Source organism: Triplophysa dalaica, chromosome 19 (genome assembly GCF_015846415.1).
Source record: "Triplophysa dalaica isolate WHDGS20190420 chromosome 19, ASM1584641v1, whole genome shotgun sequence".
Classification (NCBI taxonomy): Eukaryota; Metazoa; Chordata; class Actinopteri; order Cypriniformes; family Nemacheilidae; genus Triplophysa; species Triplophysa dalaica.
In genome coordinates, this window is record NC_079560.1 from 9,601,350 (window position 1) to 9,619,210 (window position 17,861).

At 39.2% G+C, this 17,861-nt stretch overlaps 1 protein-coding gene across 5 annotated transcripts in view; it reads left to right on the forward strand.

Annotated features, from left to right (window-relative positions):
- cadm1a (cell adhesion molecule 1a) overlaps positions 1 to 17,861 on the forward strand; it is a 247,973-nt gene that overhangs the window by 184,466 nt on the left and 45,646 nt on the right. For all 5 annotated transcript variants that reach the window (XM_056730895.1, XM_056730894.1, XM_056730893.1 and 2 more), the window contains 4 exons: positions 1,244 to 1,390; positions 8,919 to 9,071; positions 11,795 to 11,932; positions 14,946 to 15,104. In XM_056730895.1, coding sequence (XP_056586873.1) covers positions 1,244 to 1,390; positions 8,919 to 9,071; positions 11,795 to 11,932; positions 14,946 to 15,104 — 597 coding nt within the window. The remainder of the gene's footprint in view (positions 1 to 1,243; positions 1,391 to 8,918; positions 9,072 to 11,794; positions 11,933 to 14,945; positions 15,105 to 17,861) is intronic.

The window sequence follows — 17,861 nt, forward strand, 5'->3', positions numbered from 1 at the left end:
ATGGACCAATGTTTCACTTTTGCCAAACGGTAAATGGTTATACGGACACTATGCGAGATGGATGGATGGATGGATAGACGGAAAGAAAGAAAGAAAGAAAGAAACAACAATGAAAAGAAAGAAAGAATAGAAGGAAAGAAAGAAGGAATAAAGAATAGAAAGATAGAATGAGAGAAAGATGGCTGGAAAGAGAGAAAGTAAGAATGGAAAGAAAGAAGAATGGAAAGACGGATAGACAGGTAGGAAGGAAGGACAGACGGAAAGAAAGACAGACAGCTAGGAAGGGCGGATGGACAGATATAATAAAAGAAAGAAAGAAGAATGGAAAGAAAGACAGACAGACAGGAGGGAAGAAACAACAATGGAAAGAAAGAATGGAGGGAAAGAAAGAAAAAAGAATAGAAAGAAAAAAGACTAGAAAGAGAGAATGAAAGCGAGAAAGAAAGAAAAATGGAAAGAGAGAAAGTAAGAAGAATGGAAGGAAAAATGAATGAAAGAAGAATGGAAAGAGAGAAAGTAAGAAGAATGGAAGGAAAAATGAATGAAAGAAGAATGGAAAGACAGACAGACAGACAGACAGACAGACAGACAGATAGATAGGAAGGACGGACGGACAGACGGATGGACAGAAAGAAAGAAAGACAGACAGCAAGGAAGGGGCGGATGGACAGATATAATAAAAGAAAGAGAAAGAAAGAAAGAAAAAAGAAAGAAAGAAAGACAGACAGACAGACAGACAGACAGACAGACAGACAGACAGACAGGAAGGGAGGGATGGACAGACGGACAGATAGAATAAAATAAAGAAATACAGACAGACAGACAGAAAGATAGAAACAACAATGGAAAGAAAGAAAGAATGGAATGAAAGAAAGAAAGAAACAAAGAAAAAAGAATAGAAAGAAGACTGGAAAGAGAGAATAAAAGAAATACGGAAAAGGAGGAAGTAAGAAGAATGAAAGGAAAAAAGAATGAAAGAAGAATGGAAAGACAGATAGATAGGAAGGAAGGACTAATGGACGGAAAGAAAGAAGGAAAGAAAGACAGACAGACAGACAGACAGACAAGAAGGAACGGGCAGATGGGCAGATAGAATGAAACACAGAAAGACAGACAGACAGAAAGAAACAGACAGACCTTAATTCCATGAGGTTGTGTCAAAACGTCAAGTATCTTCCTATCACAAGACACTTTTGCTTCACCACTGTCCTCTCTCTCTTTTTCTCTCTTTCATTGTCCACAGTCCAAAGCCAGAACCTCGTAGCGGACAACGTGTCTGTGGTGGAGGGAGAGACAGCCATCATCAGCTGTCGAATCAAAATCAACGACGACTCCGTCATCCAGCTCCTCAACCCCAACAGACAGACCATCTACTTCAGGGACGTCAGACGTGAGTTCACACACCCACACATACACAACATCACGTCTGTCCCCAGATATCTTCCCTGGAAGACAGGAAGTGTTAATGCATCAGAGTAATCCATTGCGCTTTTGAGGGCAACCGATAGAGACCCAGCTGACTATTGAGGCCATGCTTTTTTCAGCGATTTGCCTCGCTCTCGTGTGATCCGTCTTACCCGAGAACGCTCTGATGTTTCCATACAGCTGCACTGTGTAATTATAGCAGAGGGTTTCATCTGAAATATTGAGGCCTCGGTCCCATGCTGTATAAAAAAAACCTCTTTGATGATGGTGTTTTCTCTTTTAAAGGAAGCATTTTTAAATAGTTCCTAAGTGCGCTCGAGGTCAGTCCGAATTGAATCCGTCACATGGCGGCAGTTTCGAGCGGATGTGGCGGCGCTCCCTGCGAACGGTCCCCGGAAAGGTCTGTCCTTTTTATTTCAACACTTTTCTCTGAAATAATGATAAGCCTCAGCGAGGTGCCAGACCAAGTCATTTTCATCTCCTTCCCTATAAACGGCACTCTGGTTAAAGACTGTTCCAGTCAAGGAGAGAGAGCAGGAGAGCCATCAGTCGCCTGAGGGACTTTCCTCATCAAGTGATGGTTAAAGTGATTGTGTGCCTGGCGCTCTCAGAGTTTGGATTAAGGTCTTCTGAACCGTCATTTTATCTCTCTGCTTCCAATCATTAGCGAGGCCCAGACTCCAGGTTTCTCGGGCCATGCAAGGCCGTAATTATCGCCCGTCTTCTTAATAAAACTTTGATGGGCTCTTCTCAAAGTAACCGTGGCCGGTAATCAAAATTGATTGCTGCCATTTAGAAGCGGCAGCATGTGTCCCGGAGCCTCTTGGATTAAACCTGGGAAAACAATACAAATGAGATTCGGAAGAGGAACACAAGAGCAAGGGAAAGGAAATGAGAAAGTACAAGCAGGAGCGAGAGAAAAGAGGAGAAGCGAGCACGGATAATCAAGGTGGCTATCAGCCATTCATACACAAAGAGACTTTTCTGGGAGGTTTCGTCTCTCTAAATTTTTGCAGGTCTTGTTTGTGGTGTCATTTGTTTTTGGTTTTGAAGTCTCTCTGAGCAGGTTGGATTGTAAAGGAGTGTACTGGGTTTATTTTTCTAGGGTTGTCAATTTAATATCTGTTGAGGGAAAAAAATCGCATTAAAGGGTCAGTCTAAAGTGTTCAGCCTAGAAACAGACTTTCTGTGGATTGCTGTGGTAATCCAGTGATAGGCTTGTTCGTTGACATAAACAAAAATATATTGATTTCTAAAGCCATGTTTTGGAATGACATGTTTGGTCTATTCATCGCCTCTTTTTGGTCGACTTAGCGCTGCTTGAGGAATCATGAACTAAAATGAACATTTAACAGTGTATTAATATGGGTTAAGGTATTATTTATGAATAATAATATTGTTTATTTTTGGTAAGTGTTCATTAATAATAACTATTTATACATTTTAACATAATAACATAATATTATTATAACAATAATATGACAAATGAATGAATAACAGATGAATTAAGATTAATCAAGTGTAATCGATGCTGTTAAAGGGTTGGTCATTATTATTTCATGTTATTTTATTGCATTCATGTTCATAAATTAAAGATTAGGTTAAAGTGGCAGTTTTTTTGTAGATTTTAAAACTGATCATTTTTAGATGTAAATGAGTATTTTACAAGTTTTTTTATGTAAAAACATATTATAAAATCAATTTAGAATGTACATAGATACAACACGTTACACTGCAAGAAACTGATCACGCTATTTTTTTTAACCACATGACTCAAAAAAGGACATGACACTAAAATTTTGACTAAATCTAGAGAAGTTTTACATTAAGAAGCTGACCGGGAAGTCGGGAGGTAAAAGCTCTTCTAAACTCTTGGCTTCTCGGAAGGTGAAGGAAATATGTGGGGAGAGAAGCAAACGGTGAGAATCTTTGGCAGTGTTCAGCGCTAGTACAGCAGGAGACGCTAACCGCTGTGGAGTTTCTTAAGCACCTCCTCCTCTTTACACACCTCATATACCCCCAACCTAGTGTGAGAAGAAAGCAACATTTATTTATTTAATTTATATGATGCATGACTCATATTAGATCTTCTCAGCACTGGTCACCTCAAATGTGTGTGTCTCTTTGACCTATGACCTCTACATGAAAATGTCGCAGTAGTGTCACAGAAGAGCGATTGTACTATTTAGGCAGCAGGACAGTAGGATGTGTTAAACAGTGGAAAACTTATTTGCTGGATGCAAGTTACAGGAGACAAACATTGTCCTCTCTCTGGTACTCTGTCCTTGCGTCATCTCATATTTTCTTTCCCTACTTATTGAATCTTTCAGATTCTTTTAAAGTATATGTGGTCCATTGCACCTGTCCTCATATATGTATTACGACACCACTTATTTTAAGGACAATTAAAAAGATAATACAGAGACTAGCTTCACACATCCAGTCGTCCTTTCCCTGAATGGACTGTGAGAACATAATACAGGTTAAAGCCTTGTAAAATCCCCAGTAAATGAAAGAAAAAAAAAACATTGTGCTAAAGCATTTGTGCATGCTTTTTTAGGGCGATAAGCTTTAAAAGGTTTTGTCAGGCAGGGAGGCTGGTTTACTGGGCAGCGTGCCCTCTGAAGGCACCAGAAATCACGCTGAGCTTCTTTCTCCACTACACCCACAGCGCGCTGGATGTAGCTGGCCGACAGAAACGGTCCCCCTCGCGGGGTTGGGACAACCTCCCGCGGCACCGCAGACTCTTGCTGTCATCATGTCCGGCACTGTGTCCGAAAATACCACGGCTGTAACAAAGGGCACGTACACAGTCAGACGTGCTGTTTGAGTTTGGGTCACAAAGTTCTTCTTTTTGTTCTTCATCAGGATGGCATGATTTTGTTGATCTGTGTTTCAGAAAAAAGGGAAAAAGTACAATTATGTAAAGCATAACTAGATGTCCTGAGGGCAACTGTCTGTTTATGCAATTTCACACTTTTCACGTTTAAAGTTTATGGGGAATCGAAATTGACCCTGTTTACTTTGCTAATACACATTTCTGGTTGTGGACAAATCAAAAGTGCAGGTTATTCACAACTGGCTTTTAATACCACGTAGTGTAAAAAATTTAAATGTATTACAGAGCTATGCTCATTTATTTTAAAAATGCACATATACTAAATTTCTTCAGATACCGCCAATTATTCAGAGTGATATCTGCCTCATACAGATTCTGGAGATTAAATTAATATTTCTGAAGTTTCTGAACTTAATTTGTTCACATAATGACAGTCAATATTAAACATTAAATCGATGATGCTTCATTTTCTATATACAGAGCACAAATTTATCGCATCTTCCTGTCCTCTTTTGATTGACAGGATATTTGGGTCCTTGTCATCGGCTGTTTGTAGAATCGATAATTCGGGTCACGATTCGATATGCAGAGAAAGACAATCCTGAAATGTATTTAGTTATATTGAAGTACAGCGAGGCTGAATGGTTTTCTCTTTCTCTACTGCTCATGTATGCGCCGCTGTGGCTGCATCCAAATACCCCCATTTGTGGTCTTTGCACTCGATCACTTTCCTATTCTTTGCCCTAGTGTTCTAGTGGGCGTGAAGATCCCAAGCAAGCATGTAGTATTTCTTGCCCGATGAGACACACTTAGTCAGTGCAAACATATAACGTTAATTAATGTGGTGTTTCTAATTATGAGATAAAAAGCAGTTTTACAAAAAAAATAACTCTGGAGATTTCACTGATAAAATATGTAATTATATTTGTATAAATAATGAAATTGTATGTATTATCTAAATATATAGTCAATTCAAGTCAGATTTATTTTTAAAGCGCTTCATTTTTATTGTATCAAAGCAGCGTTCCCCCCCAAAAAAAGAAAAACACATGTAAGCAAAACATAGATTAAACTCAAGATGTAACCTTAAAAGGTAGTAGTATAACATACAATTTAAATTATCTGTCGATAGCCGATAGTTTTAGAAAAATCGCCCGATACGGAGTATTGGCAAATATATCGCCGCATCTCTTATTTATTTTATTTGTGTCTTATGATTGTGAGACCTATTTATTGAGCTCTGAGCTGCAAACCTGTGAACGGTTTCGAAATACATGTTTTAATGTTTTGTTTTTTGCGCTATATTGCATTAGGTATATTTCTTCATCTTTCTTAAATTTTCATTAAAATTCTGTTATATTTTGTGATTGACTGATTCAGTTTGTATTCCTTTACATACAGAAAGGTTTAATTAAACTTTGAATGTTGTCGATTTGATAAGTATGTGTACAACAAAAAAGTTTTAAATTCTCAATGTTTTGAAATTAAATTCACATCAGAAATTGTGCAAAATTGTACCCAAGTTTTCACTGAGGTGGTAGCCTTTAAAATACAAGTAATGTACATCTGTTACCAACATGTACATTTGAGGTCCTATTATGCACGCTTGCAAATATGTACTTTTTTTAAAAGGGTACTACCCAAGTGACAGCCTTCTTGACAGTGGATATTTGAACTACAGTTTCGTTTTTTTATTTTGTTCAGAATATCGTTAACCTAGTGTTGTGTATTGTATTGAATTGAAAGCTGACTGTATCAAAGAGTTTTATTTTATTTTATTGTGCATTCCAATTAATATCAATCACACTGCAGTTGGTCTGTGTTAATTTAATAATCAAAAAATACAATAACTAACACAACAATAATGATTACATAATTAAAAAGATGATTTTAATTTGTTTTTAAACGGACTCTTCATATTGTATTAAATCATAAGATGAGTATCTTTAATGCCATAATTACCAGGACCTCTCATATCACAATGCTGCTTTCCCTTCAGCCATCTGTATAAACGTGTACAGCCAGGCATAATAAATAAATAAACGGTGAACCCAGGGCCGGCCTAATTAAACAAAACTTAAAGAAGACCATTGAGTTGACAAGTCCGTTTTAAAATGCATTGTTTTCGCACACTCCTATATTCTTTAGCACCAAAGCCGTTCTTATCTTCCGTGCTGGGCTCGCGAGTTTCCTGGCCTCTCTTTTCCCCATTAGAGCTGACACAACACTTATTCATGTTTTCATAATGCTATAATTATTGCTGTCTCTCCACCTGACGCACAGTCACAATAGATTATAAACCCGTTTGGCTCCCTGCTCCTTATCACTTTATTTTAATCCTCACATTTCCCCAATCAATAAATTGAATTAAATCATTAGCTTCTGCCTGCCCTCCTCCTGACAGCCAGACTCCCGCTTTCAAGCTGGCCGCTCTAATTAGTCGCACATTACGCACCAGCTACATGAAAGACGTGCGGCTTGGCGTTTCAAAACAAAGACCACCACAACGGCTTCTGGTCCGTGCACAAAAAGCAAAGTCTTTTTCTTCAATGTTCCTTCAGTAGCTTGTGGCTTTATTACACACAAGCTCTGACATTACTTCAATAAACTCTCACTCACGCACCTCTGCTCCGCCGAATATAGATGTGAAGGCAACATGTGCGTGATGTTTTATTTATTTGTATTTTCTTTCTCTGCGTACGACACCTTGACATCATGATCAAAGGTGAGAAATGCGTTGCCTTGGCAGCAGGGTCTTCCTGCGTGGTCTCGGCGACGTGTGTGAGAAATGGACCGAGACGTGTACAGAAAGAGGGATCTTTACGTCTCCAGTGCTGCAGATTGCACGTATGGGCGCGAGGAGCCCGTGTGGGTGAAATGGATGCATAAGAAGACTGTTAGCGATAAAGAACGGTGAAGATCTTTTTCCGTTTGCAATGTACCGAGAAAAGCACTGATCTCATAGGCCAGAATTTTTCACAGTTTTTTCTCCACCATGTCCCCCCTCCTCACCCAGCCCTTCTTTATCTTTCTCTTTTTGAATAAAAGCTAAAGAGCATGGCTAACCAGCTGGAACCAAGAACAATCAACAACCCGCGCCATCAGAGGCCGCTTTCATGATCCCATCGGCTCAAAAATCTCTAATGATACACGATTATTTCTTTATTTATTTTCCCTTTTATTTATTTCTTTATTTATTCACTTTTTTCGACGCTCCTTTGAACTCGGTCGTGGCGGGCGAGAACAAACGCGAGTGCGAGTGCTCTCTGTGTCATAAATGCTCTGTCGATCGGGCTGGAATTTATCCGGGAGTGGAGGGCGGATGGGGGTGGCGGGGTGCCGGTAGCCTTTCATCTCTATTTCGCCATCTCTCTCCCTCGGCACCATTCACTTTCCTCTCTCAGCTTCCCACACCGACAGAGCGAGGTCTAATGGACTTCTCTCATTATTCTAGGCCGAAGGATTCCATTCCTCCACGTAATTAGGAGAGAGAACCTGTCTCCAGACAGAATTTAGGATCGGCGTGTGGTTCTCTCTGTTGCGCTGGAGCAAGACTTTCAGATCTGTCTTTCATTTTGAGAAAGATTTGATTCAAGCACACATGGCTGTTGCTTGAATGTCACAGGGATTGCTTTCTAACAGAACTAATAAACGCAAATTTATATCAATAAGAAATTCAGATTAGTTCTTCTTACTCTGCAGATGTCTTATGTGTCTATTTTATTCATTGACTTCAGACCCCCGATTTGTGATTTTAAACTGACAATCTATCAGAAAAACTAATTCAATTATATACGCAATTGTATTTATAAAATTGTATTTATAATTATATTTTTTCCACATAACTACCATTTTGATATTTTAATCATAATATCAACTGTCTTTAAGCTTCAGTTTCGACATTAAAACAGAGTTTTTTTACGTGCTTGAAATGAAAACTGTAATATGGGTGATTTCCAGTAAAGAAGATTTTTGTAAAAGTTTGCAAATGGTATAAAGATGTAAATTGTCTGTATACATGAAATTAGCCTGGGTGGTGAAATCTGTCATTTTATTTCATTTATTTCTACTTTTTTATCAAACAAACTCAATGGTGGACATGATGTTCATGGTTCAATAGTGATTCTTACAATAAAGCATCAAAAAGCATTAATGAAACATATTAAAAGTGTGTTTTGAGGAAGTTTGTTTTCAGGGCTAAAAACTCTCATAGTTAAAGCAACTCCCTCATATACTCATACTTATGAAGATGAAAAGCTTTAGGTGTCACTCAGGTTTAATGCACCAGGTCCCAAGACTAGTATCCCTGTTTCAAACCCCAGTGATACCACGCTCGGGTCAGACGATGCCAGAAATAGTCGTCCGCGTTTCAAAGTGCGCAGCAATCTCAATCAATTCAATTATTCCCAAGGGGCACCTTTCAACTTATCTGAAAATATAGTCTAAACGCTTCCTACGCTCCCCTGGTGCCGCTTATAAGCAGTTTCTTCAAAGCAGCAAATGGCTTCTTTACTTGCCTCAGTGCAAACACAATCCACCCTTCAGATGGAAATAAATCCACCTAATTCTCTCATGCATGTTTCTAATGCTCTTTGTAATAAACTACTGCTTCGCAATATGTATCGTCTGCTCTTTCTCTCTGTTGACTTTGCAGCTCTGAAGGATGCTCGCTTCCAACTGGTCAACTTCTCAGAGAACGAGCTGCGTGTGGCGCTGTCCAACGTGTCCCTGTCAGATGAGGGCAGATACGTGTGCCAGCTGTATACGGACCCCCCACAGGAGGCCTACGCCGACATCACTGTGCTAAGTAAGTAACAAACACACACATGAACAAAGCACACGTGGTAGACACCGTGAGCTGCATGAGATTACACAAACCCAGACCTCTTTCTTTGACCGACAAATGTCCCATAAGGTCCACAAGCAAACACGGAGACACACACGCGCGCACATGGCTTCTTTGTTTCTTGAGACATCCCTTTATGATCAATCACCAGAGTGGAGCAGCTTTTATGAGATTCTACAGCAGTGTTGAATCAAGATATAGCCATTCATCTTCACCTAACAGAAGGTTTGAGACATAGCCAAGCCAGATTCTGAGCTTGGAGTCATTCATATTTCAGAATGGAGCGCGCACAAACACACACACAAACACACACACACACGCACACTGATGTTTGTAGGGGCTGCTGAAAGCCCTCTCAAAACTCAACAAACACTTCACCTGCTACTTTCTGTGAGGACTTCTGCATAGCATGGCGGAGCCATTCAGCTGAATTATTGTTTGTGTGTGTGCGAGTGTGCATACATGTTTTTCCGTGTTCCGCGTCTTCACATAACGGCGAAATCACCAGCACTTAAAAGTGATTATTTGGTTTTGAGAGCAGAGTTTCATGCGGGAGGGAGCTGGTTGATGGAGAGTTTGCTGAATGCCTTCGAGTGGCTGGGCGTCAGTTCCACAGCTTCAGACGCCCGAGCTAAAGCAGAAAGCTTGAATAGAGCCCTGCTGCTCGGGGGAACAAGAAACTCGTCTTTTACCTTTACTGTTGTATTACTTTGTCCAAAAACTGCGTGACATTTCTGCCAGATTCCAAGAGGTTTGCGACCTTTTCAGGTAAACGCTTTCGATGTCGCAAGCCTCCTGGACAATAGATGGAATAGTGTAGTCGGAATCATGCTTGCATTGATACAACGTTGAATGAAAGCATTAAAGTGCACCCATCTATGACATGCAGTGCAATTTTGAAGTGTTGTATAGCCTTTGAAGGAAGATATATTTTGTGTTTATTTTTATTTCTAAAAAAGTCTGAAGATTCATGTAGCAGTCATCTAGATGCGTTGGCTTTATTGTGAAGCGATGATTCTCTCACTTATGTTACTAAAGGATCCTCGTGGGACGTTTCCACTTGCACATAAAAATAAATACAGATGAGTTTAAAATGGACATTTTATATAAATGAAATAGACCATGTCAGCCCATTTCATATTTCTGTTTTTACTACCCTACAAAAACAGGAAGCTTTTTTAAGAGCTGGTACAATAAAACGAGGAGCCAACGATGCATTAGCTGTGTAATTAATGCTTAATGTATTTTATCATGCTCATTCTGCCATAGAGAATGATGGGAAATTTTGTCACGCCAGCCTGTTACCTCATAAACCGGTTAAATGAGCAGTATTTTTTGGCTAGCTTTGTAGTTATTCTTCATCAAAAGTATACAATAGGGTACACAAACCACACAGTGCAGTCAGCGTTCACAATGATACCCATTCTGTTTTAATGACAAAATATCAACCGTGACCACCTCAACATGACAATATTGGCTTATCCAAGCACAGGGCTGTACAGTGCGACATATATCTCTCTCGCGCACCTTCTCCGGATCTGTTGCACCTATCTGGAATGATCTGCCTTCTGCTACAAGATCTGCAGATTCTGTAGCCATCTGTAAGAAACACCTGAAAACACATCTCTTCCGTCAACATCTTACTGATCTGTTCTGACTTTATTTTCTTCTCTACTCTTCTCTTCTCTAGTTGAACATACTACACACATGACAGTGGACTTGTCTGCAGGAAATGAAAACATTAACTTGATCTCCAGTTTATTTCACAGGCATTTTTACAGTTTGAGTAAAGCTACAGTCAACCACACTGAAAGCACAAACGTCTTCGGGACTACCCGTCACTCAGTTTAAAAACTCTTCTGCTTTATTTGCTATAGATAATAGTAGTACCATTTTAGTAAATTGATAAACTGTTGTGAAACTGTAGTACACTTAAGTAAGATTCAAAAATATGATAGTGTCTAGGACTTTTACTGCAGTTTACTACAATTAATACTATAGTATTGTTTACTGTTTATGTGGACAAATATATTACTTGAACTGAAATGATAACTAATTTATGTAAGCTAAAAATGATATGGTCCAATTTCTCCATCTGTATGTATCATTATTGTAATTTGTCAGTTACCTGCCTATTCGTATGTTAAACATTTTTTCCAAAGATGATATCAGTTCTTTTATACTTGTGATACAACTGTTTTGCATGTGCTTAAACAATTTTTACCTCTGTAGCACCAGTGCTATGTGCAATAAAAGGTTAACGTACAGCCCTGAATTATGTACTGTAAGTTTGGGACAGGACTGTCTGATTCTCCACACAAAGGTCGTTACATTTCTTTTTACATTTCTGTGTGGTGATGCTGGTGACTTTGAAGGACTCGCTAATTGTTATGGAGGCATGATAATATTATAGAAGTGTGTAGTTTTCCACTTAAGTCGTGGTAATGTACTCATGCTTCTCTAATCAGAGGATAATCACAATGTATAGTCTTGCTTAGCCAGACCTTTCACTGTGTCTTTTTGCAGCTAACCCTGACCGAGTACCGCCACTATGCCAGCTATATTGATGTTGTGTTACCGTCTATTTGTTGTCAGTGTGGTACGGCTGAATGTGACTCCACCGTCAAGCTTTAGTGGTGCTTGATTTACGGACCGCCCTGTAAAATCTGTCTGTTCTCTCTCAGTCCCACCAGGAAACCCAATCATAGACTCCCGCGAGGACATCGTCAGTGAAGGAAACGAGACAGAGATCGCCTGCACCTCCATAGGCAGCAAACCCGCCGCCACCATCAGATGGATGAAGGGAGACAAAGAGCTACCGGGTGGGTCAAGCCACAAACATTACGTACATACAAAAAACACTTGTTTGTTTTCTGGATGTTTTTTCCGTGTATGTTTTTTTTGGTAAACTTTCTTAAGACTTTTGATGGCATCAACAAATAATAGGCATTAATCATATTACTTATTCTTTCAAATTTTAAGAAAATATTTGTATTAATTAATTTAGGTCACACTTTATTTTAAGGTCCAATACTCGGTTTTAATAAACCATTAACTATGACTTTTGCCTCAGTAAACTACTAACTTGTTGCTTATTAATAGTTAGTAAGGTAGTTTAAGTATTAGGTAGGATTAGGGAAGTAGAATATTGTCATGTTGAATATGTGCTTTATAAGTACTAATAAACAGCCAATATGCAAAAAATAGGCATCTTATAAGCAACTAGTTAATAGTGAGAATTGTTCCCTATACTAAGTGTTACTGTAACGTTGAATGTTTGGACAAATTTTTTTTAACAATAATGTTATTATTAATAATGATAATGATAATAAGTCAGTAAAAGGTCATCAATGATGAATTTGCACAAAATCTAAATTATTTATGTGCCGAAAGAAGAAAAGAAACTGCAGAAGAAAAAAATTATCACACTTTTGATTTAATTACAGTTCTGTATTTTTTAAGACATAAGAATTTCAGTCAAGAATGTCCAGACTTTTGACTGTCATTGTCTGTGATTTTACTTCTCATACCATATTTTCTGAAGGTCGTATTCAAAGCTACAGCTGTCTAGACACAAGCATTTTCTGTATTATATACAAATTACAGGATTAGCTGCCCTAATAACATCTACCCACCATCAGACAGTTAAATGGAACCGACATTTTCATTTGGTAATTAGTGGTCAGATCAGTCAGCGGTGAGTTTTTCACCCCATTGAGTATGTTCGGCAGCCATTAAACAACAGCAGTTCATTTGTCTGTGGGTGTTTTGTTTTTATGTAACATCAATATATTATCGGACAGTTAGACAAATGCGACGTTAAAGATGAACGAGTTCGCCTCAGTGAGACAGACAGAAGGACATGAATATTCTGCTATAGCGGTACGGTCGAAGGAAGGGTTGAAAAAAGTGAGGGGCTGAAAAGAGGGCCACTCTCCTGACACGAGCGCTGTATCGCTGGCGCTCACTGGCTGGAAATTGCTTTTGGCCCTTGCGCCTTTTCGGATTTATTTTTAATTAAATGTCCTCATCATTCAGCCTAATTACCTCTAGGATAATCAGGCTTTTTTAAATATCATTTAAAGGTTACACCCATACAGCCCTGGAATGTAAACTCAGCCGCCCCCACCATGTAGTGCCTCAGTTTGCCTCACACACACACGCAATCGTCTGGCTATTATCTCTGTACTGTAGTACTTCTGTTTTATATCCTGATTCATTGTTGACGCACACCTGTCTCGTAAGACCGGTCGAATGAACATCAAAAACAATGATTGGTTAATTTCCTCCTGTCAGACGACACCGGCCTGCTCATTAAAAATATAAGCTCTTTTCAATTAGACCGGCAAAAATACAATAGTTTGATTCTGAATTTTTAATGGCTTTAGGCAAGTTCGCTAAATACTAATTTCCCCCGATCTCCAGGATGCCCTCTTTGAAAAAATTGACTTTCCTTCGGAAAGGTATTAAATGGTGCAAAGAGAAGGGAGCAGGAGCAAAAAAGTGAAGAAACTGTGATTTCAATAGGGACGGTGTCTCTTTTGATATTCAGCCGCTGTATCGCCGCAGATCGGGACTAATCAGAGCTTCTTTGCATTTCAAAAAGAGAGATGTTATTGAAATGAAGAAATGTCTGAATGACAGTGATTGACCTGTGATTATCTCTTTATCGGCAGTGACTGTGGCATTGTCACAGAATATAGAGGTGGTTCTGGGCTCTCAATGAGCTCTGTGTCTTCTCTTTCAAGATATGATTGTCTGAATATCCATTCTTTTCTGCTAATGTGGAATGCCGGAAGTCTGAATGCGCAAGATGAGGAATTGTCAGAAATATGGAGTTTGGGAAATAATAGAGTAGTCCAGATATGTCTCTGGACATTTTTGTTATTTGCTGGGAAATTAGCATTTTGGATCATTGATAAGATAAAAAAGCTTTTATTTGTCCTTACTGTTAATAACAATGATAATACTGAATAATATAAATAAAATATTGTTATTTATTAATATTTAAATCAAGCATATTTTAACCGCTCCTTTAAAATGTTCCTAAGAGCATCTTTTGTGTTTCAGTTAAACAAAAAAATTGACATTTCAAAGGTCGTATGTCACATGACACAACCGCACTGTACGCTTTGTACCCTCCATCAAAGTCCATCAAAGTTCTTATTTTTGTCGATCTCTCAAACTTTTTCAGTAATTTATTTTTTATGGTCAAGTGGATTTTTTCTTCTTTAGAAAAACACAAACACGACATTGGCCCCCTTCTTTCTCTTCTTTTTTCCTCATCCCTTTCTCTTTCCACCCACTCCTGTGGCTCCTGCAAGGCCAGAGCAGTAATTGAGTGATGGAGGTCTGTGCAGTGCTGCGAGGCTATTGTCTGGAGCCACACAATGACTCTAAGTCTTTTGTGTTCTTCATGCCCACTTGATGCTGTTGAAGGAGGGCTGTGGGTCAGAAGCGTCCACTACAGCTATTATATCTCACTTCATAAAGCACAAACACGGCATCACAGCCCACACAGTTGCCTGTGAGTGACAGCTGCATAACAAGCCCTGACAGGACGGGGCTGTTTCAGCCGCATGGCTCCTTCTGTGTGGTTACTGTACATATCAGGTGCTTCTGCGGGAGGCCTTTTATTGTACCCTTGTCATTGTTAAGTTCAGTCAGCAACTGAAACGCATATGTGAAAGGGGATGCATTTTTTTTTTAACCTTAACTCAAAGGATGTGAAGTATGCTGCGGCCTCCATTTTGAAATGTTTTAAAAAATGGCCAAGGACATTCCCATGAAAATGAAAGCCATTGAATTTGATGTTTTAATTTCTTTCTTTCACAGGGAGGTCTAAAGTGGAGGTCACGTATGACAGGATGTACACTGTGACTAGCTTGCTAAAGTTAACGGTCACAAGAGAAGATGATGGAGTTCCTGTGGTTTGCATTGTGGACCATCCAGCGGTCAAGGACTTCCAGGCACAGAAGTACTTGGAAGTACTATGTGAGTAATCTGAGTTATTGTGTGAAGAGAAAAGGTGGGCAGTGTTTCAAAGAGTGAAAAATTCAAATGGGTTTAACACAGGTAATATTGTAGACACGTTCGGCTGGATACCATCTCTGCCCCAAAAGTTGGAGGTCAGGGATAGCTTTGATAAAATAAAGGTTTTATCTTTGTCTTTGTGTTAGGAATCAGTCAGGCTTTTCCTTCGCCTGTGAGAGCAGACATTCTCTCAGCTGTGTCACTTGGTCTGTGATGAAAGATTAAACATGTTTTTGCGCTTCGGTAATTCGGCCATGACACGCTGCCCAGTGATTGTGGCTCTGATTGGAGCACAGCCTTGGGCATTGTCGTCTTCTTCAGATACAGATATAGATTTGATTTTCAAAAGGGTTATGGTTAGCTTCTTTTTTTGGGTGTATTTATTACAGATCTTTCAGATAATACTTAGAAAGAGATAATCTACCATTGTCCATCAAGAGCATTATAGGTTCTACCTACACAAAGATGCGGTAATTCATAACTATTTGACGGTGTGGCTTATTCATATCCATTAGTACGATCTCATTTGAATGTTTTAGTGTGATCTGCTATTGTGCCAGTGATGTAATGATGGTTTGGCACTTTTCGAAAAATCTTACATTATTGTACAATTCGCATCATATGAATTGATATGAATTAGCCACCTCAAAATTCACATGAGATCAGGCTGATTGTATTGTTATTTCTAGTTTTTTTCTTTAGTTTGTTTTTACTTAATGATTTAGTTGAATTATTTTTGGTGTTTAGTTGTAACTTAGTTGTATAATTTATAAATGCCAAGGTCAGTGCATTAGCCAATATCATGAAAATTTCTCTAGTATATAAAGAAAATTCAGGGCTATGGCTTTTTATTTATTTTTCACCATTTTCAAGTGTAATGTTGGCGGTTGCACAGGTGTTAATAATTTTTTTTTTATATTGTATTAAAACTATGTTTACATTTACATTTAGGCATTTGGCAGACGCTTTTATCCAAAGCGACTTACATTGCTTTATCCTATACATTTTACATAGGTATTTGCAATCCCCTGGGATCGAACCCACAACCTTGCGTTGTTAATTCAATGCTCTTACCACTGAGATAGAGGCAAGCAACCATAAACCAACCATAAATGGTTGGTTTATTTGTTATTTTATTTTATTTATTTTCACATATTATTTATATTTATGTATATTTTTGGATTTCCTTAATGACAATAACACTGTCCACCAAAGACAACGCATCTATAAAATTGCTTTATGTATTGGTCTCTATTTCTTGACCTACCACAGAATATCACGAAACCGCTTCGTCTATGCTATTTAACTGGCTTTCATGCTCACGTGTGGCCTTTGTCATGCTCTGGGGAGAGCTGGTACACGAGTCATTGTCTGGCTCACTGTTCTTTCAAATTGTGCTGCTGAAACTAGCAAAACAATCAATGGCAAAATCATTGAGCGAAGGCGGCTTTAATGGAGTTCATTTTCACAATAGAAAATAGAAAAACATTTGTGTGGATATTAAATAAGGCAGAAATATTGATGACTGTGGCATGCAAACAGTTTCGCTTTGCTGCCTGGCAGCCCCCACTCCCTGATGTGCAGTTCATCAGCTCAGGGAAATTAAACATTTGGTGAGGCCACTTGTAGCCAATGACGACAGAAACTCACGTCAATAATTGTGTTATTAGAATTAGAGTGACCTTTCTGCCTGGCACAGCAGAACTCCAGCAAGATAGAAAGTAAAGGCTAGTGGCTCTGCTTTTCGTAGATTTAGTGCGTGTGAGCCCAGGAGAGAAAGCTTTGGAAAGGAACTAATGCGGGGGAAGCTTCAAAGCAAGAAACTTTCAGTCAGAGCCTTTCATGCCGAGAGTTTGAAGATGACAAGGGGAGAAATGGAAGGAGTCTCCATAGAGCTGAGACAAACAGGTGGATATTCCTCTTACAGAACTTCTGAGCGGGCCGCTCTTTCGCTTCAGTCCGGGCTGTCCATCACGAGCAGAGAAATGTTAGCCCTGACAGGGTGTAATTTGGATAGATGGAAGGCCAGCAGATCACTTTTTGTTGATATAAGAGGTCAACCGGGAGAGCGTCAAGTTGGCGAAGCACTCAACAAATTTAGCGATTGCTAAGAACCCGGTTGAAACGTCAGCCCTGAAATAATGTAATAATTCCTGACAGGACATTGAAGCGTTTCTCCTCTTGCACTTTAAAATCCAGGAAAGTGTGAAATCTGTGGGTCAAAGTCAAGTCACCGTGCACTCTCCAGCCAGTTTATTCAAAGTGCGGTAAGAGCCGATGTAATTGAAAGAGTGGAATCTGGGGGTTATTGTGGGCGACTTTGACGTGGTTTTGGCAGAGTAATCTTTCGACCTCTGAGTACAACGGAGCGCTCGACATCTCTCCGGGTGGATTCGCTGTAATTCGTTGGCCCTTATGCGTGGCCTCGCTACAACACAAGGTCTACTTCTTACCCTCACTTACAACGCATACTAATGACTGTTTACCTTACAAACCCACTTTTATATATCTGCATATTAAACCCACACCTCATGCCAAAAAATTACATTTATGTCATTAAAGATTCAGCGGGGAGCGACTCTTTTCTCCATGGAAAGCGTACATGGCCCTTTTTCAAAGGCATCTGTGGAACGCCATCTCATACTCTATTACTGGGAGAATATTAGATTTGGGTTCCTTTGAGAAGCTGGAGGGCTGGATGCCAGCCAGGGCTGGAAC